Source organism: Podarcis gaigeae (genome assembly GCF_964106915.1).
Source record: "Podarcis gaigeae genome assembly, chromosome: 1".
Taxonomy (NCBI): domain Eukaryota; kingdom Metazoa; phylum Chordata; class Lepidosauria; order Squamata; family Lacertidae; genus Podarcis; species Podarcis gaigeae.
In genome coordinates this window covers 84,377,015-84,403,253 of record NC_139678.1, presented here as the reverse complement: position 1 = coordinate 84,403,253, position 26,239 = coordinate 84,377,015, and the positions used below count along the sequence as shown (strand labels likewise).

General features: G+C 47.0%; 2 protein-coding genes across 13 annotated transcripts in view; one reads left to right on the top strand and one right to left on the bottom strand.

The window, feature by feature from the left end:
• Nucleotides 1-18,636, top strand: part of PLEKHG3 (pleckstrin homology and RhoGEF domain containing G3) — a 46,077-nt gene extending 27,441 nt beyond the window's left edge. Inside the window, exons 8-19 of the mRNA XM_083755960.1 lie at nt 2,308-2,490; nt 4,217-4,309; nt 4,798-4,884; nt 5,419-5,452; nt 5,915-6,019; nt 8,596-8,667; nt 10,530-10,568; nt 11,220-11,254; nt 11,619-11,921; nt 12,783-12,884; nt 13,479-14,934; nt 16,486-18,636. Coding sequence (XP_083612086.1) covers nt 2,308-2,490; nt 4,217-4,309; nt 4,798-4,884; nt 5,419-5,452; nt 5,915-6,019; nt 8,596-8,667; nt 10,530-10,568; nt 11,220-11,254; nt 11,619-11,921; nt 12,783-12,884; nt 13,479-14,934; nt 16,486-17,294 — 3,318 coding nt within the window. The 3' untranslated portion in view covers nt 17,295-18,636. The remainder of the gene's footprint in view (nt 1-2,307; nt 2,491-4,216; nt 4,310-4,797; nt 4,885-5,418; nt 5,453-5,914; nt 6,020-8,595; nt 8,668-10,529; nt 10,569-11,219; nt 11,255-11,618; nt 11,922-12,782; nt 12,885-13,478; nt 14,935-16,485) is intronic.
• A 683-nt stretch (nt 18,637-19,319) lies between these two features.
• Nucleotides 19,320-26,239, bottom strand: part of SPTB (spectrin beta, erythrocytic) — an 89,986-nt gene continuing 83,066 nt past the window's right edge. For all 12 annotated transcript variants that reach the window (XM_083726692.1, XM_083726695.1, XM_083726681.1 and 9 more), the window contains 2 exons: nt 25,265-25,307; nt 19,320-24,010 (listed from right to left, as the gene is read on the bottom strand). In XM_083726692.1, coding sequence (XP_083582818.1) covers nt 23,843-24,010; nt 25,265-25,307 — 211 coding nt within the window. In that variant the 3' untranslated portion in view covers nt 19,320-23,842. The remainder of the gene's footprint in view (nt 24,011-25,264; nt 25,308-26,239) is intronic.

Below are 26,239 nucleotides of genomic sequence, written 5' to 3'. Positions count from 1 at the left end.
AAGGGATTTTTAAAGATAAAGCGATAGATAAAAGGCATTTTTGGTCCAGTATTCCCTTTTCCTCATTCCAGTTTGCAATGTCTAATTTCCCCTTTTTTTCAGACCTCAGTACGTACATACATACACTGTCAAGTTCAGGGACTGACCCCTAGTACTGAATATCAATTTTTGGTTTGAGCCTTAACACAATTAGAGTCCTGCAAATAGCCTCACAATATCACCCCAGCAGATTTTAAGTGCATTCCCAGTTTGCTTGCACTTCCTTAGCCTCTCATCATTCCAGATTTCATTTACATTATTCAATCTTTAAAACGCCCTTGTGAGGACTCCACCCGTATCAGCATTAGTGTCATGGAAATTTAATGACATGTTTCCAAACATTGAATTTAAATTTTTCTCTTCTTGAGGTTTTAGAAGTGCACGTAGGTTGCTGTAGGTCAGGCATGGCCAAACTTTGCCCTCCAGCTGTTTTGGGACTACAACTCCCATCATCCCTAGCTAACAGGACCAGTGGTCAGGGATGATGGGAGCTGTAGTCCCAAAACAGTTGGAGGGCCAAGTTTGGCCATGCCTGCTGTAGGTGGTGTTAGGCCTTACCTTTGCTTTCATCTGTGTTTTCAGCCAATTAATTTATTTCTCCAGGGAATTTGAGCAAGGTGATGACGGCACCCTATGGAAACAGTAGGCAAGCTTTAAGATAACTACAAAAGTAATTTGAACTGGGGCAATCAATTCTTTAGTCATCTGCAATATACCGTGGTACCTGGGTTTAAGAACAGTCCTGTTTATGAACAATTCAGTTTACGAACTCCGCAAAACCGGAAGTAGTGTTCCAGTTTGCAAACTTTACCTTGGTCTACAAACGGAAACCGAATGGTGGAAGGGCACCGGCAGCAGGAGGCCTCATTAGGGAAAGCGTGCCTCTGTTTACGAACAGATTCGGTTTAAGAACGGACTTCAGGAACGGATTAAGTTTGTAAACCGAGGTACCACTGTAATGGCATGAAAACACCCACAAATTGGAAACTACATAAGGATTAGAAAGAGCAAGTTACTTAAAATGAAGGGTAGCGATCTGTCCAGAGCAAAGGAAGATGGTAGGAGCAAAATTCTTTCTAAATGACTCTTTTTATGGGTTGGTGGTTTATATTACACAAGCTGTGGATCATATTCTGATCTGTGGGGGCTGTGTAGCAAATGCTTCTTTACTGGGCTTCAGGCAAGAAGCAGGAATTGCTGATGGAATGTGCTGTAATAATACCAGAGTTCCGGCTGAATGATTTGTCACGATGCCCCTTCTGGCTTCAACCTGTAACACTAGAACCCTCTGACTCAGGAATGGGGAACCTGTGCCCATGCTTAGATGTTTCTGGACTGTAACTCCCATCATCCCTGAACATTGGCCGTGCTGACTTGGGGCTGAAGGGAATTGGAGTCTGGTTTGGAGGTGTACGTGTTCTCATAGCAGAGGGAACATTGAGGCAGAGAGAGAAGCAGCCTTGAATAGTTCATTAGAAGACTGGCTATATATGACAGAAATATATAAAAATCGGGGCTTGTGTTCCCCCAGCTGCTTTGGTTCAGCCTCACAGAGTGACTTTACACTGGAGTAATATACCTTTCCAGTGTCTCATTTGGAAGATCCTTAGAACCTTTCAAACTAAGTAGAAGAAAGGGACAAATATTTAGAATACTTAAGATTCCCTTCTTTAACTTTTGCTGATGAAAGAGACCCTCTGGGTACGAAACCATTCAGATCGTTTTGTTGTTGGTAATGCTAGGCATTTATTTTCAAGACTGCTGACAGATTTCGAAAATACTTTGAATGTTTGTGAAGGTTAAACAATGGAAGTGTTGGGGGGAAGCTTATATTCTGAGTTGTGTTGAAATGAATGTATTCTGCAGGCTAAATGTATAGCATTGTATCCAATGCTGTCGTTCCTCTTGTACAATGGGACTTCCCCCCTCGCTGCTCTTATCTCCCCTCAAGCCCCTTTCACATACTCAAAATCTGCTCCAGAGGGTAGGGAGACCTCCTGGAGCAACTTTCGGGGACATGTGGGGAGAGGAAGCCCTGTTGCACTAGTGGAACACTGCTTGTGTGGCATTGGGTACTACCCACATACCATAAAACATTCCCCCCCCCAAAAAAATTCTCAAATGGCTGTAATTCTGTCACAGCACAGACTACAACCAATGCTGGCATCTTCGTGACTCTGGGGTTGCCTTGAAATGGCTCCTAATAGGGATGGGAATATTTCATCTTTTTTCTAACACCCCCCCCCCCCGCCTTTTGCTGTTTTACAGGAGATTCAGTCATTGCTTATAAACTGGAAGGGTCCTGACCTGACCACTTATGGAGAACTTGTGCTGGAGGGTACTTTCCGTGTCCATCGGGTCAGGAATGAGAGAACTTTCTTCTTGTTTGACAAGATCTTGCTGATAACAAAGAAACGGGGCGATCATTATATATACAAAAGCCACATTCCAGTAAGTAGTCCCAACCTTGCAATTCTGTTCATTCATGGGGATGAGTGAATCTTTTCAGTTTTGGTTTCTGTCAATTTTCCAATCTTGAAGTCCAGTCATCCACATTTCCACATCAGTTGGTTTGTTTTTTTACAGTCCATGAAAATTCACCAGCATTTTAGTGTTAATTTCTCCTGATATACATTTATGCAAAACAATTTCCCCTAACCTAACCTATTTTTTATGCTATTTACCCTGATCCATGTACTTTTATGCACACTTTGCCGTAATATTTGCATTTTTGTACACATTACTTGGCTGGAGGGCTGCACTGCAAAATTCAGAGAAATGTGAATTCCAAAGGCTGACGGAGTTTCGTTTCATGTATTGTTTTAGCAAGTGCAAAATAAGTAGATTCACTATTAAACATGAACTGAAAAGAAGTTCATCTCCCCCTCCTCCCTATGAGTAGGCAGTGTGATTAATTCTTCCGCCTGTTTTTGAGCGGTCAGGAGGGCATCTTGGGTATCAGGGTAGGAGGGGTGTGAGCATGAATCATTCTTTGTCACTTTGGAACTCATACCTGACAGCTGAAACAGATGTGAATTTATGATCCAGTATAGAAGGCCCCAAGGCAAACTTTTCTCTACCTGACCTGAGTCTCCCACTGCTGCTGCCTTCCGTCTCCCAGCACAATGCTAGGCATAACTCAGGAGGGAAGAGGGATGGCGAGGGCATTTCTCACACATACATGAGAGCAACAGTGTGAATTTGTTACCCTTCAAATGCCCAGTTGCAAGAAAATGGGGAGGTTTGCTCCACAGACACATTTGCATTAGTGACTTCGAATGCAAAATCAAAGGAGTGGTGGCTTTTCCACACTAATTAAAAGGAAAAGGGTATCAATGGGTGTGCTGCTATTTCCACACAGCCAAAAGGGAGTGTGGGGGGGGGAATCCATTTTTCTTGCTACTGGCTTGTATATAAATTGCAGTGGCACCTGCTGACCCTACAATGTGATGGTGTGAAGTGACTGCCCCAAATTTCACCCCATCTCCTTTCTCTTTGTTTTGCTGTTGCCAAGAAAGGCTACCCTTAATCTTTCTGTACATCAAACATTTATATATTTATATGTGCCACTCTTGCCCATCTCAAAGGCACAGGAACTGACAACAACAACATGTGCATATGCAAGGTGATAATAGATCTGTTCCAACCCAATACAAATCTGTTTGGCTGTTTTAAGCCTGAGAGGTGTAGGCACTGGATACTTTTTCTTTACTTGAATCTGTGTCCCTACCATAACCAAGTATGAATATGCTTTGGATGTGCTGATGGCATCAAATTCTCTGTGGAAGGGGTGGGGAGAGAGGGTCAGTGGATGATGGGGTGGGAGGGGGACTGGTGTTCTTTAGTTCTGAATACAGCATGTTTTTCTTCTTTATATTATTTATGTCTGTTCTAAAATTTAGTACTCTACATTGTTTTTAAAAAGGAACTGACAACAACACAGGAATTGACAAACACACACTTATAAATATTATAACAAACCTTATGGTCGTCGTCCCCAAACCTTGGCCACCCAAAGTTGGTCAAGTTAAAAGGTCTTTGTCGTCCTTCTGAGGATGCCTCTCTGTTTATCCTGGCAGCCCTCGGATGATTCAGAGAGGTGGCAGATTTGGCGAACTTTTGTTGTTGACGTTGTAATGGGTACCTTGGTTTGACATCTCTCCCTCTGCTCCTTCAGTGCTCCTCCCTGATGCTGATTGAGAGTACACGAGACTCACTGTGCTTCACCGTCACCCATTACAAACACAGCAAACAGCAGTACAACATCCAGGTGAGATAAGCCACTGTCCTTTATAAGGGGGTTTGAAAGTGATTTGGGGGCAAGGTGCGGAGATAGTTGGAAACGTGTGTTGATGGGGTGCCTGATGCAGAACTGGCAGCCTGAATAAGGGCAGGTGCCGAGTGAAAATAAGAGGGGCAGTAACAGGACCTGAGAAAATGGGTCGATTGGTTTTGGGGCAGAGAATGCAAGGTGTGTGTTTTGGAAGGAAGAGGATGTGAATGAGGGGTTAGGGCAGTTTGTTGGTGCGTTGCAATGCCAATGTTTGTCAGCGGTGCGGAGATACTGGTGATAAGAATGCTAATTGGGGAATATCGTAAGAGTGTGAGTTGTTAGGTGTCCACAGCAGGTGGGCCTGGTGTGTGCGTTTGCATGATAACAGCGGAAAGAGTGGCAACACTGCAAAAGGGCTGAGGTGTAGCTGAGTCAGGTGAGTAATCCTGGCTTCCCAGATGCATAAGGTGTACTTTTGTTCCCAGGCCAAATCGGGGGAGGAGAAGCGGGTTTGGACTCACCACATCAAGCGCCTGATTCTGGAAAACCACCACGCCATCATCCCCCAGAAAGTAAGTGGAGGCTCTCCTTCCTTCTCCTTCGCATGCCTGTAGAATGGATGCTGGAGACCCCATGGGGTTCTCTGCCTTTCTTTAAAGCTTAGTCTGAGCCATGTCTCAAGAAATGCTCTTTTTCTTCTTTGAATCAGAGGGGTGCTATTGGAGGTGTTCTTCTATACATCTTTGCCTTTTCTTTACTCTTGAGTATGTTTGATTGGTTCTCTTTACTGAATCATACAAAGCCCAGCCATATCAAGCTAGGCCTAGGCCTAGGCGCTTCCATAATGTGGGTATGAGAGGTTTGGTGTTTGGAATTTTGTCTGCTCCTTTCTCCAACTGAGAAAGGGGCAACAGTTGTGGTGGAATTTGTTCCTAGTGTCCAGGGATGACGGGGCTGAGGGGAACCTCCTTTCTCCTTTCCTATCTCTCTGCTATTCTTTGGGGGAGGGAAGAGAGGTGGGAACTCCCCATTGCCTCAGGTTTCAGGATCCTGGATTTCCATTTCCTTTTCAGTTTAGTGCTAAGCCAATACCTTCTTTTCTTCAGGCCAAGGAAGCTATCTTGGAAATGGACTCATACTGTAAGTTTCCATTATTATTTTTTAAAAAATAGAAAATGTCCCAGTAGTTTGTTTTTAGAAACCCTCCTCCTGCTTACTGTGTCCTCAGCAGGGCAAGGCAGCAGACATGTCAGAATTTCCCAACACAAGTCTAAGAATGTACTCTGCCTCATGGGGTTAGGTTCTTTCACCTGGTTGCAGGAAGATTACACAACACAGAAATCAACAATAAGTGGAATGTGATTCTGAGATGTGATGCTGTATTGATGATCCAATTCTCTGTCTCTTGTAATTAATATAATTGTCACCTCCTTGGATTGCGAACCGAGCCTGAGTTTGTTTGCTGGAGCCTATGCTGCTAAATGTAATATTCAGGGGATTAGAATGGTAAGGTGGTGTTAGCTTGGTTCATGCATGAGGGGGTTGGTCATACCAAGTGGGGGCAGTTAACAGGTTCTCAAACACTCCTGCCGCTTCCTTTAGATCCTTCTCGCTACAAATACAGTCCAGAGAGGCTGAAGAAGTCCCTGTCATACCAACCTACAGAAGACATTCCTCAGTATGGCCGGCAGGGGCGCCGGCAATCAGGTAAACAGGGCAGGGATGTACCTATCCAAGCAGCGGGGTGTGTGTGTGTGTGTGTGTGTGTGTGTGTGTGTGTAGCTGTTGTTACTGTATCCTGATGGCATACCTTGTGTGTACTGCTGCTGTTGCTGTTGACTATAGGGCAGAAGTTTTTGTTTTCTGTAGTGGCTTGCCAGTAGTCTGTTGATAGAAATTAATATTGGAGCTTAGTGCAGCTGACAGGTGCTGGAGCATTTACTCTGCCAAGGCCTAATGACCTCTGGCACACCACAAACACACACAGCCAATGTTCAGAGAACATACCTTTGTTTGTTCTGGACAGTTCTATGGGAATTTTTCTCCCAGTGTCACTGTGAACTTGTCACCTTCACTTCAGCAATACAGGAAGCACCATGAAGAATCAAAACAGAAAGGAGAACGGGTCCAGTGCTTACTGGTAGAATACTTTTTCATTTTCGTTCCCTGCATTTTGGAATGAAATACTCCCCCTTCAGGAGCTGTAGACCAGGTATAGGGAAGCTTTGGCCCTCCAGATGTCGCTGCATTACAACTTCCATCAGCCTCAGAAAGCGTGGCAAGGGATGTTGAGACTTATAGTTCAGCAACATCTGTTGGACTGAAGATTCCCCATACCTGCTATAAATGGAGTTAATGGACATTGAAATACTGATTCTTAAGCATAGGATAGGATAATACTCATTTATACCATATACATTTTTACATACATAAATGCAAAATCAAAACTTGAACTTCTGTTTTAAAAAACACATTATTCAACAACACACATAGAGCTAAAAAGAGGTCTTGTTTCAAGTAAGTACTAGAGCCTGTTCTCCTTCCTGTTTTGAACCTCTGCTTCATAAACAGATAATTCAGAGTTGGAACATGCCAGTAAACAACTTTGTCCTCTCCCCTCACCTAGTCCCTCTTGCATCTGCCATCAGTAGCCTAAACTGTGGAAAAACTGTGGCAATGGCAACCTGACTATTTCTTGGCAGCAAGGTGATGAATTGGTTCAGCCTTTTGGTCTGATCCATCAGTGCTGCTGTTAGGGCAGTCTTCGCTGGGAATTGTAGTCAAAAACATCTGGAGGCAAATGTTTGGCAAATGCTATCCTATGCAATTTCCACACTCAAGAAGTATTTACCATTCTTTCACAACATTCAGGCCAATCTGCTTCCAAATTCAGAAGGCTAGGATAGGTGGACTTGAAGACTCATAGCTTACAGACTTCAACCGGGCTAGTCCTCCATCCGCAGCCTTGATCTGAGTCAGTATCCCAGGGTGTCAGGTAGAGAGGCCTTTCCCATTCCTTCTACCTGAAATCCAGGCTGGGAGCTGAACTGGGAAGTCTACCACTGAACTAGTGACCCCTCTCCCACTGCTCCCTCTGACTGCTCTTCAGATTGTTGTGTAGAACAACCACCTTTCACCAATGTGTCAGGCAAGCTTGTGCAAGTCAGGGCTGGCTGGTTCCATTTCATTGACTTTCATACCAAAACATGGAAGCCGTTCCAAATTCCTTTTATTCCTACTTGACTTCTTATCCTAACAAAGGGTGCTCTTACTGTCAACAACTCCTTACACAGCATAGGTTTTTTTGGGATGGGGGCGGGACCACACACATCATGGCCTTCTTTTGCGACTCGCAACTCTAGTAGATGCCTATGGGTCTCTGTGTGCTGGGCTGAGTTTGTGGCGTGTAAAAGTGTGCTGAGGTCCTGTGTGCATTGTTTGATTGCTGTGTCAAGAGAGAACTGCTGAGCTCAACTCTTGTGTGCTGCAAGCCTAGACAGCTTCTAAAAAGAGAGCTCACTAGAGGATTTTCTGAAAGGCACCTGCTTGTTAAAAGCAGATCGTTAAAAGGTTTATCCAGGAGTGTTGAGAAAATGGGCCTCTTAAATAGCTATTGGGTGGTATTATGGACCTAATGTAGTCGTGTTCATTAATTTCAACAGGTCTGCTCTGAGTAAAACACAACGTAATATTTATGCCTACAACAAGAGTGTCAAAACAACATGCTCTTTGTGCCCTGAAAATAATCTAGAATGACCCAGAGAGTTGGAAGGAGACCCTACAAATAATCTAGTTCACACTACAACTGGCAGCAGTATAGGACCATACAGCATAGGTTCCTCTTATGCTCCCCCCCACCCCCCAGCAGCAGGCAGTTCTTCTCTCCTAGCATCACCACTACCTCCTCCTCCCATTCCAGTGGACATGAGGTGGGCAAGTACGCTTACCAAAGGAGGAAGGCAAGGGCAGTGGTAGCAGCACCTCTCTGGGTACCAAGCCATTGCCATTGTACTTGCCCCCAGTACATTGTTCTGGGGCATTGTGGGCAATTCAGCATTGTGTTCATCAAAGTGGCAAACAAGGGAATCTGGGGCAGCAGAGGTGGCAGCGATGGATCCTCAGCAGGTGCCCAAGGATGCCGATGGCTGACGCTGGTCCAGGTGCACCGCTGCACTGAGTCACAGCATTCCTAGTGTGGTGCAGGCCCCAGCAAGGCAGGGCTTTAGTAACGACCCCAGCAGAATGGTATTGACTCTAACAGGTATCTTATATCCTATCCTTAGAGCCTTTCCGTGGCAAAAACACTGCTGAGAGGCTCCTAGATGGACTCGAGCGTAAAGGCCGCAGGAAATCTGGTGCGGGCTCCACTCATTTAGCATGTGGCACGAAGGGGCTCTGCCATCTGGTGTTGTGGGGCTGGGAGCAAGCAAGTGGAGCTCTTTGGGTCAAACCTTACTGCGGAGTAGCTTATGGGCTTTGCCTCCTGGGCACGATGCTGGCTGAACATGCCTCTCAGTCTCCAGCGAACGTCATAGATGATGCTCTGGCTTTTAAGCTCTATAGGCAGGGCTGTGTTTATTCCATGAGTTCACAAATTGGTATCTGACACAGAATGGTGAGAATCCCATTTTTTGCTCCTCTCTTTTTCTTTTATCAACTATACTACTAATTATAGAACCTACATAGTTAATTTCATTTAGCAAAGTCAGCATAGAAAATAAATCATGTTCTACAAGGAGAACAATAATTCGATTAATTTGCACATGTGTCAAAAGAATACTAATTACAGTATACAGTCAACTCAATATTCAAAAATCTGATCACACCCATATGTTACCCAACATCATTCCCTCTTCGTAGTTGCTTATTTAGATCAATTCTACATTAGTGCATGTTAAATCAGGGGTGGGAAACCCTTTTAGCTCAGGGGCTGCATTCACTTTTGGACAATCTTCCAGGGGCCGCATGTCATTGGTGGGCAGGGCCAGAGGCAAAAGTGGGTGGAGCAATGGCTGAAGGTTACATTTGTAGAGTAGGCCAGTTTTGACACACACTCCAGGCGAGTAAGGGGCATTAGCATGGTTCAAGGACACATTCCAGCCAGGCAAAAACACTCAAGGGAGGGTCAAAGCAAGACTGTTGAAAGATGAGGCCTGGAGAGAGACTGGAGGTTCAGATAGACCTAGAGGGCTGCATTTGGGCCCCTGACCCTGAAGTTCCCCATTTGAAATGCAATAGCACCAGACACAGTAAATGTGAAGTTCTTGTGGCTTGAAAAGATGTGGGAAATGTCTCTTGAAATCATAGAAGCCTAAGAAGGGCGAACAGGGCTTCAGGCACCTGGAAAATGGGACACCCTGTTTCCTGCCTGGGCTTTTGGCCTCCTTTCATCTTATTTGCAGTCCAACTTGGATTGTCAAAGTGGAATAAATCCTGCATAATAAGAAACTGCTGAGTTTGCAGGGGGGAGGTGTCTGATTCTGGGCAGCAGAATCTGGATTTTTATTTTTATTTGCTGCTGGAGTATACACAGCCCCTTCTGTAGAAGAGTGGGTGAGAGACAGGGCTCACTTTTTAAAAATCTGCTGGTTTATTTGGCCTCCTAGTTCATTTAGTCTTGGTGGCTTGCAAGCCAGATTTATTTATTTAAATTTAAACAATTTATATACCGCTTAACTACAATAGTCTTTAAGCAGTGTGCAAGGAACAGGATACAGAAAAGGTAAAACCTGGTTAAAACTAGAAAATCAAACTACCAAAAGCTCCTGTTGGAATAATAATTTAAAAAGTCATCTGTAGGCACTGGAAGTCCAACAGAGAGGGGTCCAGTCTGACATCAACTGGAAGGGCATTCTATAAAATTGGGTCCACAATACTGAACACACTGCTCTTTGTGGATAAGAGCCATATGTCTGAGCCATGGAGAACCGGGACTCCCCTGAAGGCCTGTGATTGGACAGGGATGGAGGGATTAGGTGTGGTCCTTGACAGGTGAAAGACTGGTGATGCTGTTCTCTGAGAGGCTTGTTCTGCACTGCACAGAGGAGGCTAGTGCTGTTCTGCACTTCACTCAGATGCTTCAAGGTGTTTCCTTCTGGAGGGGGCAGAGGTGGCGGGCTGAGGCTGGTGCCGGGGTTCTCCCCACCTCTTTCTGGTATTTCTGGGCTCTGAACCAGCATTTCAAGAACTCATCTCGCAAACTTTCCTTTCATTGCAGAACCAACAAAACAGATTCTCAAGCAACTGAGCAACAGAGGTGAGTGGATGTCCCCCTTTCCCACATCCCCCCAGCCTAGGAGGAAGAAGCTCTGTACTGAGTAGATTTCTCAGTCCCAGGTTTACTTGACCAGTGTGGGTGGGATTTGACAGGTGCCCGTCCTTATGCCAATGGTCACTCCTATCTCAGATTTATTACAGCTAGCAGTTTTGAGCACAGGGCAATTCTATATTGCTAAACAAGGCACCTTAGATGCTGAAAGGCAGGGATGGGGGAACCTGGAGCCCTCCAGATGTTGTTGGACTGGACTCCCACCAGCCCCAGAGAGCAAGGCTGGCAAAGGGTTGACGATTCCCCACCCCTGCTCAAAGTGTGTGAGCCTGAATTGTTCCTTTACTCAGTTCACTCCTTCAGCAGTGACTTCTTCCTGTTGCCTTGTGGTTGACCCACTGCCTTCTCAGGGGACCCACAGCCGCCGGAAGGGACTGTAATAAGATATAAGTGATGTAAAAGTGGCTCTCTGCCAGCATGTTTGCTGTGTCTGCTGCTTATATAGAGTAAGAGTGTGCCTGAAATGGAGATTGGGAAATAGGGAGGAAGACTACCTGGGCAGGGAAACAAGATCTCACCTTTCCCCTAATGGCTTCTTTTTCCCCCCTCCTTCTTCCTGTGCTGCAAATCTGGCAATAGGACTAAAGGTAAGAGACAGAAATTCTAGAAGACAAAATAAATGAGGGAAAAGAAGAAGGGTCTTACCTTTCTAAGGAAATTAAAGTCTTGGGTGACATGCGATGGGCTTTGGGTCCCTTACCAAAACGCCACCTTAAAGGTAAACTGCTCTGGGGTAAATGTTGGTGCAGGGGCCATTATTCATTTTAATAACAAAATGACATTTCCCTCTGACCACTGCCATCTCCCACAGGGTGGCCAGTAAGCTTCTCACAGCTCTAAGCTGTGTGCTTCTGCTCACATGTTGAGCAGGCAGCGATCGAGCACAGGTTGAGGAAAGGGCACCCTAAGCGGTGTCTCTGTTGGTGCCCCAGCTCTGGGGCCTTTCTAAAAGCCCCTGCTTGCCCTCACTTCACGTAGCATGCAGGCAGTGATGGAGCCCTTTTGGAGTTTGGGGAGCCCTCGCTCCCCACCAACAGCTTGCCGCAGCAGCAGCAGGATCGGCAGGCCCTTCCCCAGGAATCTCTGGAAGAGTTGGCTGAAAGCGATGGCAGCGAGAAGGATATGGGGCCAGAGGAAGAAGACGAAGAGGAGGAGGAAGAGGAAGAGGAGGAGAGGCTGGTAGGAACGGAGCAGGTGGCAGACTTTGCAAGCTCCTTGATGGCCGTCCTCCACTGCTGGCACTATCGGGCCAACGCTTTGCTTTTCTCCTGGGGCAGCACGGTGAGGTGCCTGTTCAACCCCTGCTGCGTCTCCCTCCTGCATGCTGGCTTGGTGCATGGCTCGCGGCTGCCCTCCGTTCCTTCTGTGCCATCTTCCCATTAATCAGATGTGGGACAGCCCCAGAGGTTCCCGTGTGGTTTCTTTTGCAGCTGTTTTAACCCTTCGGTGATACTACTGACTGACTTGGTGCTTTTGTGCAGTCCTTCACGGGGGCTAACAAGATTTGTGGCTTGATAACAAAAGAGGCTCTTTAGGTCTTACCATCTCTGTATCTGTGGGTGGTCCTTTCCCTGCCGTTCCCTGTCCTCTTGCCAGGAAGGTTCTTCCACGTTAGCAGCTTGATGAGACAAAGCTAACGTTAAGCAGGATCCTCTTCCAAGTCCTGTTGCCTGTGCTATTGGACCGTCCCTGGATCCAGCACTAACTGTGCACCTTCCAGATAGTTTATCAGCCTGCAGTTTTTAACTAGTGCACTCCACCAGCCACACGAAAGTGCTGCAAGACGTGTAGAGAGTCTGCTCGGGAAAGCTGTGTTCCTGGATGAAATTGGGACTGGCTTAAGCAACTGCAAGGCTTCTCTGTGCCAGGGCAGCAAGTGAACCAGAGCCACCAGCACTTGCGTTCACCTGCTGCTTGCAAGGCTGATGGATGCGACATCAGGTGGTTTTTGTTGCTGTGTCCAATGGCTAGAATATTGGACTTGGACCTGCGTGGGCACTCGTGATGCATTTTAGCTATCTGGGACACTGTATGGTGTTTCAGAATGACAAATAACAATGGCTAGGGATGTTTGGCTGCTCGTCAAATGGCTTCTTCCCAGTAGCATGTACTCAACTCTCTAATATTTTTGTTTTGGTTCAGGCCAAGAGCCACAAGGCACAGGAAGGGCCCAAGCAATACCAGTCGCCAGGCAGCAGTGGTGAGAAAAACAGGGTCGGGGATAATGTCTCATCTGTCCCAAAGGTGAGTGGTTGGTGGTTGGCAGAGTTGCTGTTTGGGGAAGTGCTATTGCTCAGTAGGTAGAGCTCCCAGGTTCAGTCTCTGGCATCTCCAGAGAGGGCTGGGAATGTCCCTTCTGAAACCCTGGAGAACCTCAACCAGGGAGATCACAGGTCCATCCAGGTTAGGACTGTCTGCTCTGTCAGGCAGCTTCTTACATTCCTTGGGGAGAATGGAATTTCTGCTCATGCCAATTTTGAGACAGGGAAACTCTTGGCCCTTAACACTAAAAATAGGATTAAAAGCCAAAGGCTCCTGGACATTCCACTTCCCAGACTCAGTGCCCATACTATGCCATCTATGCCATTGTCCTTTCCAATGGATGCTCCACATTGTCCCCAGAAGATATGACATAAAAATGAGCAATATTTCTGTCTGCTGTTGAGTCAACTTAGTGGTTGGTGGGTTCCCTGCCTTAGAAGCCAACATATTTGCTGGGTTCAAGAGTTGGTTGCATTTGAGTAGTGACTATTAACTTATCCCTTAAACTGTTTATCTGCAAGACCACCATTTTTGGGGTTGTGCGTTAAGTGTGCAAAACTTTCCTTCTCTTCCTAGGCGCGGTCAGCCATCGAACTCAGCATGGTCTTAGAAGCTTCTCCCCTTAAGGAAGAGTACCTGGAAGAGGGTCCTTCAGACCCCGAGTCGGTGGGCAACCCGGAGCCAGTCCTGGCAGGCCAGTGGGGGACCCTGAATCAACAGCGTTCAGATAGCCTGGAGCCCACTGAACATACTGAACTGAAGCCGCTTAGTAGCGAGGAGGAGGAAGAAGAAGAGGAGGAAGAGGAGGAGGACAGACGTGCACCCCAGACCAGAAGCATCCTCCCTTTCTCTGTGCTGGATCAGGCCAGCGTCATTGCAGAGCGCTTTGCCAGCAGCCTCTCTCGCCGCAGCAGCCTGGCACTCGAGGAGGGCAAGGGCCACCTGACTCCAAAGCAGGCTAGCCGCAGTGGCAGCGTCTTGAGCCTGGACGGCAGCGAGAAGGCCGGATGTCGCACGAACAGCACCACAGACTCCCTGCCGCAAGAGCCCCCGGGTGAGCCCAGCAGTGCCTGCAGCGGGGCTGCCTCGCCTGGGCTGCTCGAGACGGACAATGCCTCCTGCAAGCGGAAGGAGTCCATGCTCTCCCATCAGGACCGGCTGCTGCTAGACAAGATCAAGAACTACTACGATTACGCGGAGCACCAGGATGCCGGCTTCAGTGTCAGGCGGCGGGAGAGCCTGTCCTACATTCCCAAAGGGATGGTGAGGAATTCCGTCTTCAGGATCAACAGCCTTCCCCAGCCAGAGCCAGAGCAGGAGGGGCTGAAGCACAAGAGGCCAGGGGGCCCTGCCAGTGGTGGGGCTGGCCCCACAGCAGCCTGGGTGTTGTCAAATAGACCCGGGGCTGGGCTACAGGCCCCCCGCTCCGAGGCAGCCTCTGCTGGAAGCCCCTTGCCCATCACGGAAGCGGAGTTCAGGCCGCCGGCTGAAATGATTAAAATCTGGGAGGAGATGGAGAAGCCGAGCGGAGAGGGCTGGAGTAGGAGGCCTGAAGGTGTCACTCGGCCAGGCACGGCAAATGGGCAGGTGGCCGGGGGCTCCTCTCTGCGGCACGCGGAGAGGCTCCGTGGCCAGGAGAACGGCTTTGACCTCCACGAGCCACTTCTCATCCTGGAGGACGAGGATCTTGGGGCCATCACAGAGGAGTCGGCGGTGCCCTCGCCTGAGAGCAAGTCTCCTGTGGAGCGGGCTGCGCCTTCTAGGAAGCCCTGGAAGCTGGCCCATGAGCTAGGGGGCTCTGAGCAAGATCGGTATCTCCCCCGCTTGCACCCCCGAATAATGCAGCTGGCCCACCTGACGGAGGCAGAGCTGGCAGAGAAGGTGAAGAACAAGGTCTACCAGCTGGCCCGCCAGTACAGCCTCCGAATCAAGGGCCAGAAGCCTGCAGCGCATAGGAGGCTTGCTGAGCTGGAGGAGGAGATGAAAGGCAATACCTTGACTGTCCAGCCGGAGGCAGATAAGAAAAGCAAGGGTATGTATTGGCCAGAGGGCACTGTGCTATCACAGGCAGGACCTCATTGTTCATATTATATGAATTTCAGCAGTGCCTAGAAGCCACAGCTGTGAGCATAAATATAGGAGATTCATTGTGACTTATATTTTAAAGTTTTAGATTAATGACTTGTCCTTTCCTCTTAGGCTCGTGGGAGGTAGCAGCCTTCATTAAAAACACCCCACCAGCAACATCCACCAAAAATAAAGATTCACAAAGTGTCAGATAGATATAAAACAGTTGTAAAATATATTGAATGTTTTAAGAGCCACATTTTTAAAAAAAAATACTGAAGTGTGCTTATTACAATAGTAGTAGTGGATTCTGTTTCCAGAGGAGTTTATATTCTAGAGCAGAACTCTTTGACAGCCAGAGCCAAGAACCACTTGCTGGGCCAGAGGAATATCACCTGGGCAGGGAAGGACACAAGAGGCTGTGCACACGCCACATTTTTGTGGCTGCTCAAAACCATGAACCTGTGCTACTTTAACGGCAAAAGCCCAAGTGGGTGGCCTGTTTTTCAGACCTCCCAGCATCCTCAAGACAGCTTTTCCATGCTCCTGTTTCCTTCCCTGGGGCAGTTGTGTTTGGTGAGCACTGTCCAACCCCCAAACCGGGAAAAAGCACAGTTTGTAAACATCATGCAAAGAGAACAGATTTGCAGATCTGTAGATTCTAGAGATAGAAAGAGACGTTCTGGGGAGAAAACTCTCTTTCCTGGTATGTAGGAGAAAATTTAAATGGTCTGAACTGAAGTAAGGGGGCACAGTCTCTCCAGCCAGTTCCTGCATTAGGCTGCACTCACTGCTGAACTCTGATTTTTCTCAGTGCTGGGGGAACTCTTGCCCCAGTGTATCCAGTCCCCTCAGAGCTCTCTGTCCTAGCCACACACACCTTCCTCCTTCCCCTGGCCGCAGCCCTTATCCAGGCCTGATCCACACCTTCCTCAGGTGCTCTTTCCTGACCGGAATGTGCCCTTGAAGTGTGATGCCTGGCCAGAGAGGGCAGGGGGCATTATAACAACCTCTGAAATGTAGTTTACAGTGCAAAGGTAGGAGTTGTTTCTGGCCCTTGAGCCGATTTAGCTTAATTCAATTAATTCCATTGCTTCTCCCTCTGTTGGAGAAGCCCCGGGTGCCCCATCCAGCTACTGCATATCTCTGAGATGGAATTGATGGAGGCCCCAGAGGGGATTGCAGAGGTGAACGGGGAGGGATCTTTCTGGCTTGGATGTATCTGAATATGAAAGATTTCCACCAGGACAAACCTCCACCTCTAGGATATTTTAACAAGGGTCCTCACCAAAGTGCCCAAGAACTTGGCAATTCTCGACTCATCAAGCGGAACAGCCTCTGGGAGCCCCCTTCCCTCCTTGCTGTTTTAAAGGGAAACAGCATAGCTGCTGTTCAGCCGACAAAAATGGAGCTACTGAGATTGGGGAGTGAGGGAGACCACCGTTGCAGCCCACCCACCCAGCAAACCCCTTGCCTTATTGCTGCCTCACTCATTCCTTGTTGGTTTTTCTTCTAGGCAAACGGAAACCAGCCTTGACCCTCCCCAATACTTACGAGCAAGTATTGCTGCAGGAGGCCAGCCCACTGACTCTCCCCGCATCGTCAACCTCGTCGCTGGAGAAGTCCCCCAAGCGCTTCTCTTTCAGCCCCTCCTCCAGCAGCCCGCGGCTTGCCTCCCCCACCAGCAGCACCCTGTCTTGCAGCCCCCTCAGCCCCGTCGTAGCTGAGAAGTTCAACTGGCCAGACGTGCGGGAGCTCAGGTCCAAATATTCCTGTCCATCAGGGAATCAGAAGTGCAGGCCGCAACCCGTCAACAGGAGCCGCTCAGCTCCTGAAAAAATGGTGGATACAGCTGGTAGAGCTCTGGAGGAGCACCAGTGCTCCAAGAGGATTGTGAAGGCAGCGGACAAACCCCAGCAAGGGGGCATTCCAGGCTGCAAAAGGGAAGCTCCACTGGACTCCATCCTCCAGGGCCACGCCTGCGACGCGCACAAGGAATTGAGCGTTACGGCTGAGACCTCTCTGGAGAACCGTCAGCGAGTGGTTGTCATGGAAAAGCTGCTGGATGTGACTGTCGACCCGGACGAGAGTTATGTGCAGATTCGCTCCCCTACTTCCCGGGAGAAGATCTCTCTCAAGGCCGTGGTGGAGAGGTGCAAGGCCTACCAGGACTCAGAAGAATACCGCAGGCGTGAGGAGGACCTCCAGGAAGCAGCTCCCCACAAAGCACTTCAGCAGGTTTGCCGGGAGAAAACAGACAGCAGCCAGCAGAGCCTGGTAAAGAACCTGAGGGAGAAATTCCAGACCCTCAATTCCAACAGTTGAGCTCCTATGTCTGTTGCTCCCATGCTGCTAAGCCCTCTTTTATGAACTAGGATGGTTCTGGAGTTGACGTCATTTTCTCCCCCAGCTCCTTGAGAGGAGAAAGGACGGATGACAGTCTCTTCCTCCTCCTCCAACCTGGATTGCCACTGGCTCATTGTGCTCCAACTTTCGTGTCCAGCTGCCTCTACCCTCTGGGAAGTTGCTGAGCTCATGGCTGTGCATTCTGAGCCAGGTGGTTGCTGTCCTTCATTGGCCACGCTGTTGGGAAGTACTCTTCACATGTTTCCGGGAAGCACTGAGAAGCTTCCCATCAGGACAGGCATACCACAAATCAGAGACTCCTTTGCAGCTACCCATATGGTCCACTAAGAAAAGGTGTTTCCTTTCCCTTCAGGACCAAATGCTTGCTTTGCCAAGCCACAGCAGAAATGAATGAGCCTTCTGTTGCTCAGTCTCATAGGATAACCATAAGTTATTGTTCCAAATTATCTTTTGTCTTTACTTTTTTATTTTTAAGAGCGTGATTTTACTGTGGCTGGCAGAGGGTTGATCTAAGACTCCCAGTTTGATAGTATATAATCTTAATAATATTGGTTGTGTACACATTTCAGTCTGTACGCACTGTGCAATAACCACTTTTGACCAGAAAATGTGGCTGTGGTTTCTTCACTTGGAGGGTGGGTGGGTGGGAATGGGGGGGGGGGGAATTGCAGCCTATGATTTTTCACTGCAGAAGTAAGATTGAGAAGAGTCTTGAGCATCACAGAGCTCTCTTAAGTTCACTAGTGGCATGGGCTAACGCCAGTGTGGTTCTGATCCACTATAGTGCCAGGAGGTCTTAAAAGACCTGCACATCCCTTGGTAGAAGATTTATTCTATTCACTGGTCAGGCTGTCCCCAGCCCCACTACTGGATGTCTGTAAGATGGGACACTTTGCCAAAGGAAGCAATGCAGCTCCACTAGAGGAGAGCTCTGTATGGAGAAATAGGAACAAGTCAGGAAAGTGCTGCAGCTGCCCAGTCTAATTATCGAATGTTGGGTTGAAGGGTAGGCAGTGATGGTTGAGAGAAGGGGGGCACAAACACATTCTGGATTTCGGGGGTAGGATTCAAGGTGCAATGGTGGGTTTTCATCAGCTGGGGTGGGAAGTATTTGAGGTTATTTCTCCACCAAACAGCAGAGAAGCAATGCCCACCTTCTTAGGGTGAGTTTCAAACAACAGAAAATGTCAAGGGCCTGCTCCATTCCTCCCTCTGCCTGCCAAAGACTATCCTAGAGGTCCTTAGGCATCATCTCTGGACATGTTAAAGGATACTTTGCATTAAAAGCTATTCAAGATAACTTTTGGGGGTGCTCCCTTTTCTTTTGTAAGCTTGAAACGGTGTGGGTGTTCCAGGCAGCAAAATGACTGCATAGTGTTTTGTTTTTCCTTAAATTTGACAAAATTTATCTATCGCTTGATTGTAAGGGGTTTACTGAGGGGTTTACAAAAGTATAAACATTTAAATTCTCAGTATGGGCATTTTAAAACATACAGAGCATTATTAAATATAACAGTAGCTGAAGAGAGAGAACACACATGTAACCGCTCCATGTCTGGGTAGGCTTGCCTAAACAGAAATGTTTTTAAGCAAGCGCCAAAAATAATATAGCCTGATGTCAATAGGAAGGGAGTTTCAAAGTGCAAGTGCTGCAATATGAAAAGGTGGATTTCTTAAAAGTGCAGAAAAGGTCTTATGTTGCACCTGTAACAGCGGCAGTTCTGCAGACCCAAGCCATCAAGAGGGCACATGTGGGGTAAGGTGATCCTGCAAGTAAACTGGTCCCAATCCGGTAAAGGCTTTACGTACCAATAGTAACACTTTGAACTTGGCCTGTTAGAAAATGGACATCTAGAGTTTTGAGCAGAGGTGTTACACACAGGCCCCTAGGCTCTCACAAGTGTCTTTAACCACACTGCAGGTAACTGTGGGTGAGCCCTTAACAAACAGAAATTGCACACAAAATCCAGGAGCCAAGAAGGGTTTATTTGTTCATTTATTAGAAAAATGTTATTAAATTGCTTCTGAAGCACATTCTGAAGCTTTAGCTCTTTTCTCTGGACAGTGGAAGCACATTGGAGCAGGTGGAACTTGGTGCCTAGCTGTTTTTAAAAGAGTAAGAACCCCCAAACCCTATAAACCTGTAGGAGAGGTCCTGGGCTACTTTAGCTGTTCTCCGTATCTCCAAGAAACAGCCTTTGCTCTTCTGAAGCAAACATGTTCTGGGCCTGGTGCATGTGGAGCTCCCTTCTGACAGGTCCTGACCTCTGCATTAGTAGTGGGGTCTTGGAGAGCTAAGCCTGATGGAGGAGCCGCTTGACGGAGGTGAAGTCGCTTTAGATCTAAGAAGGAAGAGCTAGGCGCAGCCAGGCACAGGAAGGCTGCAAGTTGCCAGACAGCAAATGGTTCCTGCTAGGGAAATGATAACACTCCCTGGGTCTGTAATGGGCAGGAGCACAATGCAGCGAGACATAATGGCACACCGACAATGACTGCACTCGAAACGCGCCAAGCTGAAACCAAACAGAGGTCTGGGAGCACAGCTTATGGTGCTGTGCACAAGCAAAAGGTTAAAGAAACGGGGGAGCAGAACAAGTACACATAAGGTCTGAAGCAACTTCCTTATTTAGCATATAGCCTAGTATAGGGCAGTGGTCATACAGCAGGAATAGTCTCAAATAACATTTCAGCCTAGCTTTGTGTGTTTTCAGCTTCCTGAAAAGGAGCATTTTACCATACCTGAAACTCAGGAGTTGACAGGTGAAAATATATTCCAGGAAGGGAAGGGATGGCTGAGCTTGCTAAAGCCAGAATGCTTATGAGGTCCCAAAGGTATATTTGTTGTACAATTGCAGTTGGGTAGCATGTTTAGTAAATATTTCTCTTCCTGGTGGAATTTGCTGGAGAATCGGCTCCTCCTAATTCTCATGTGCTTTGTTGTCTAAAAGAAAACGGTCACCCTAAACTTGCAGGATCCCTACTATTCCTTGCCTGGTGCCTCTCCTAGACAGAGCTGCCTCACATAAGATTTTATTTTTTTAAAATCCCACAATGAAGTCCAAACATCCTGCCTCCCCCCCCCCCTTTTCTTAGTTGAGCCATTCTGTGCTCACTTCAGCAGGCTCATAAAGTATATCTTTCCCCTATAAGCATGGACTGGAAGAGTGGAGAAAACCACTTTGGGGGCATTCAGATTGTAAGTATGGCAGGCAGTGCTTTCTTTTCTAGAAAAAAAGGTGCCAGTACTGCTCAGCTGCAAGCAGGGAGGCAGGGGGGACGGGACCTCTCTGCATGTGCTCAAAGACGCACTGGTCTTCCCCAATGCTGGCATCGTCGTCTGGGCACCAATGAACAGGCTGACGATAAGCAGCCCGCAGGTTTTCAGCACGGCTTTGTAAGGTCACCAGAAGAATGCCGATTCCAGGCAGGCTGGGGGCTCTTGTTCCTAAGCATGCCCACTGATTTTGCTAGAGAAAAGTTCCCTCTCCCTTTTGCACCTTTGGGCCCTCCCTAGCAATAACCATCAGTACCCTGGTGGAGAGACTCCTTCCATGTTTTAGCCTTGAAATGGAGCATAAAGGCATTCTGCTTAAATAGGCCTTGTTTCACATGTGCCTAAGCTAACTGCTTTCAGTGAGCATAGGCGCCCCTTTATCTGCACAGGCTAGGGCTGCATGCCTTGAATATCAGCGCTGTGGCAAATTATCCACAATATTCAAGCCTTTGTTGTAATAGCATGCTATTATCACTGACTAGTGTCCCAACTGTGCAGCAACAGAGAAGTATTAGTGGGTTGACTGCTCTGACTGAGGGTCTTTACGGGCGCTGCTTGCTCTTCCTCTGGAAGCAAGAAAGGCTTATGGAAGCAGTGGAAGTTTCGCCATTAGAATTAATGGGGCTCTCATGGCTACCTGCCTTCCCACTTAGAACCAGTCAAGAGTGTGGCTCTGCTCCTCAGTCTTGGTGTTGCACTTGTAGAACACAGTGGCAAAACCAGATTTAGTTGGCTCTAGCTAAGCCTACTGCAGGTCTCCTTGCCTTTTGCCCTATCAGCCCCCAAGTGGCACCAGTTACCAGCATCATTGAGGGATGCTTAATTAGTAAGGCTGCCTGCTCTGCTTTTCAACTTTCTTCTCCACCTCCCCTTGCAATCATCCCTGCACCTACTGATTAATTTCATATTTAAAAACCCAATTTTGCAAGATGTGGGTTGTGGTACAACCTGCTGTTCAGCAGTCACCTAGGGGTGCATCCTGAACATAAAAGGGGGAAGATCATCCTTTATGGCAGTGATGTTTTATAATGGCAGAAAGGAGAAGGCTGGCAGCTAAGCCGTCGTATAACTGTACTGGTAATGTTCAGTGGGGTTAATGCTACCAGACTCCACAACCCGGAACACTATAATCCAAAACCATTTAGATGTATTGGCTTTTCGAATGTAGCATTGTGGAAGAATCTGCTCTGCTCATCACAATAGTAAGGCAGCCGATTGTCAGCTACCCATTACAGCCCAGGAGATCTGGAAAAATTTAACACTTTTGAGACTTGACAAAAGGTAACATGTGGAAAAACCTCAAGCCTCACCTGTTGGTGCCTGGATCCATGACAGTAAGTGTCAAGCCAAGCCCTGCATTTTCCCACAGCTGTGGGTGTGAGGCAAAGACAGCCCCCCCCCTCCAGATCCCCATCTCTTTTGCTTAAAGAGACAGTTTCATAGCTTCCTTTTCAAGCGAGGAGAATCCAAACCAATCTGTTCATGGTGTTTACAGAGCCTGCGTACTCCTGGAGTGATGATAATGAGATGCCCCTAGGTTAAGGCACTTTTTGTATGGTATATGGCACCCACAAAGAAAACATGGTTTAGAAATCGCAATGAGCCCTAGGGGTGGGGTGCTCAAAAGACAACTGAAGAATGGGAGCCTGCTGTTTTCAGAATCCTTAGTATTACTATGGCTGCAAAGAGGCCATTGCAGGAAAGGCAATCTCCAGGCTCCACTCAATGTCAAAAGCAATTAGCTCTCCAGCAATATGTTCCAAAAGAGCAAATAAGCTGAGCAGCCATCTGTCTTTGGGAGGGGGGATGATGAATTCCTTCCTTGGATAAGGGGCGTGTGAACTTTATCATAAGGTCGGAGCTAGATGTGCCTGTATATATTTTAAACAGCCATTCAGACACCCACACATCACAGGCAGAGGTCTCTGCAGAAGGGAGCAGTTGGGATTAAGACTGCATTTACAGTAACTGAGAAAGCCACACTCCATTCTACAGAAGTGTAAGCAGTGCAATGGATTACCAAAGGCCATGCTCGGGCACAACGCATCCTCGGAGGGACAAGAGAGGAGCCATTTGCTTCTGGAGAGCTGAGCCAACACAGAACAGATGTTTACAGAAAGCTCAGGGGAGGGGAGGGCACCTGGATTCAGCCTAGTCACAAAGTTAACCCCGGCATAAATATAGTGGGGCTGATAAAAACCTCATTAAGTAATGTGGGGCACAATTCAGCAAAAGTTAATGGTGGCTAAAGTCCACTGAAACCCAACAGGCTGCTTCTCAGTGGGGGCGTAGCTGCAACTAACTTCAGCTTCGTTGTATTCCTAGTGCTTGCAGCGGGTGAGCAAACTTCCTCTCTTTTTCACAAACACACACACACATTTCTAACACGTCTCCATTCTAACCAATTTAGTGCAGAAGTCTGAACATGGGTCATGCTCTCCTCTTTGGTTACAACCCTGATTCATTTATAATCGAGCAAGGATTCCGCCACCAACACAGTGGACTCTGGGTGGAACCTTTTGGTGAGAAAGTTCTGTGCTTTGTGACACGGTATTGTGCATGCGTGTGTGCGTACGTCACAGATGCCCCTGCAAAGAGCATCAGACCTGCTGAAAAGAGAAAACTGACTTCCAGCATGAGGGTTGGATCTTGATGCATGGTGTGCCTGTGCTATAGATGACGGTGAAATTCCACATGACGGTTCTATTCCAATGGACGATTTGGGAAAGCAGCTTCTGGGAACCAGGGCTTTTGGCAATGAGTTGAGGACGCATTTCCCCCAAACTCTGAGATAAGCAGAATTGCTCCAGAGCCATCATGGTTTTCATTCAGTTCTCTTTTGGGGTGGGCTAGGTTCCTGCTTCACTCCTTTCTTCCATAAAAAGCCCCTGAAATCGACACACTGTCTTCTCCCCTGAAGCAGTTCTTTGTTCACAGAGAGGTGTGCAAAGCATGATCACGCACAAGGTCAGCCTTGCTGAACTCTGCATTCCCAATGAACCAACCAAGGACACACACCTCGCAGCTCTGAAACACTGGCTTGATGCCCTGGGTTGTGTGGGGGAGAGAGATGGGGATGTGGTGGGAAATGAGAAGCAAGGCTGTGTTGTGGAGATGAGAACAGTGTTTTGAGTGGTGCCAGGAGTGCCCAGGGACACTCAGACATGCAGGTTTCCCCCCCGTTATGCACATTAGAACATAGGCATCTGGCGGGACCAAGCCACCTGTCTAGCTATTTCTTTTTGGGAAAGAAGCTGAATCTCTTCTCTTTGTCTTTCTTGGTCAGACTCACGTCCATGGTAGTGATGGAAGGCAGAGGCAGGCTTTGGGCCTTGGTTTTAATGCTTTGGGATTCGATTATTGCTGTGCTGAAGCCCTGAAGCCAGGTGTGCATCTCATCCTGCCAACAACAAAATCCGGTTTACACACACTTCAGTTGCCAATTGCTACCCAAAGCAATGTTGCCAAAAGAAAAGACAAAAAGACATTTCAGCAGTTTTGACTATGTACTTTCTACATTTTTAAATGTTTCTTCAAAAACATCCAAAATATTGGTTGATTGTGGCTAGCTGCCCCAGAGAAAAGCAGAGAGGCAGGAACACATTGAACTAAGGAAGGAAAAAATGTTAAAGCAGAACAATTCAAAATAGATTAAGAAGCCAATCAATTCAATTACCAAGAGAATGATCAGTTCACACATAAAGATTTATACGTCTGAGTAGACATGTTTACTCAGCTGCAGTGCTTTTTTTTCTAAAAAAATGTTTAGGGGTACTCTCATTTTCCTACTCATATTGAAATACTGCCCCTCAATGAGGCCAAACTTAGATTCACAAAATGTTTAGGGGTATGTGTACCCCTGTGTAGCCCCAGAAAAAAGCACTGCCTATATGTGTCTACTTAGAAGTGAGCCCTGTTAAGTTCACTGGTGCTTACTCCCAAGTAAGTGGGCATAGGATTGCAGCCTCAATCTTCTTATTAAAAAAAGGTTGCACATTAATTCTACTCATGGAACCCTACCTAGAGACCCATTTTATTTTGCTTCCTTTTCTGTTAGAAATCAATGTTAGTTGCTTTCCACATGGCATTTCAATCTAATGCCAGTATTTCTACATATGGCTGCAGCCATTCAGTTGGCTCTGAATAGAATGCTGAGCTTTCCTGACTTCCCCAAAGTTCCAGGAACAGTCATTTAAAGGCAATATCCCTTATGAGAATACAGGACACTTGAGGAGTTTTCCCTCTAATATCTGGTAATTCAAATATATACGTAGAGCAGTTGAGATGCAAGTAGACACACAGGTGCTACTAGTCTTAATACACTCAGTCCTCAAAAAGCAACAGCAAGCCCCAAGGTGGCATTTTGCTAGCCAGCTCTAGTAACTTAAAATAGTTATTTGATGAAACACAAACGCCTTTTCTCCTACCCTATGAAAACCTAAATATATTCCAGCTCCTTCCCACTCCGTCAAGTGGGTGTGACCCTAGCTGTACTTGACTGCTGATTCAATGAGCAGTCATGGTTAGTGGCCCAGCCGTGCCAAAGCTTTGATTAGCAAAACAGTATGATGCAAAGTGGTACCATTTACTTCAGTACATGGAAACAGTGACACACGGTTCATTTCTTAAGCCCAGAATTCATGACAACACCTACCTCATCTTTGCCATGGAAGAGCCATTCACTCCCGTTGCTGAGTCTGCAAAGTACAAAAATCATTATATAATACACTTAAAAAAAAAAAAAAGTTACCTGGCTCTAAGGGTGACTTCTTGTCAGGAGGTCCACACAGAGAGTTGGAAGGGACTCCAAAAAGTAATCTAGTGTAACCTGACATTGCAGAAAATCCACTGCTATAGCATCCTTGACAGGTAGCTATCTAGCTTCTGCTTAAAAACATTTAATGAAGGAGAGTCCACACCTTCCAAGCTAGTCCATGCCATTGTTTCAACTTGTACTGTCTGGAAGTTTCTTCCTCAGGTTTAGTAAAAATTCCTTTAATGAATCATTGGTTCAGATCCTATTCCACGGGAGTTAACAGGGGAGGGGGGATCTACTCTATCCTTTATGTGATAGCCCCCTCAAACATCTGAAGATGGCTATCATTTCACTTCTCAATCATTTTTTCTCCGGGCTAAACTCCTTTAACCTTTCTACAAAGATGGCCCCTCAACATCTTTGTCATCCTTCTCTGAATACAGTGAGAAGTGCAAATATGTGCTACTGCATGCTTTAAGAACCAAATCATTACAGAGTTGGAAGATACCAAAACATCACCTTGTTTAACTGCCTTGCCCTGCCTCACAATCCTGTACAGTATGTGCAACTTGTGAAGAGTAAGCATACAAAACTGCTCAATGAATTAATTCTGCCCTGGGCTCGTTTGGGAGGAAGGGCAGGTTATAAAGGTCATCATAAGCAAACAAACAGTTTGAGGTGACTCTGGCAAATAAGTGTTTTAATGAATGTACCAAAGTGCGCTAAAAAGATCTGAGGCAACAAGTGAAGCACACAATTAATAAAAAGGAAAAATCCTGGTGTCTGGGAGGCTTTCTTGTGTAACAGGCTGAGATGGATTAACTAAAGAGCATCTCAGTAACTCAAGTTGGGAAAGCTGCAGGAAAGGGGATT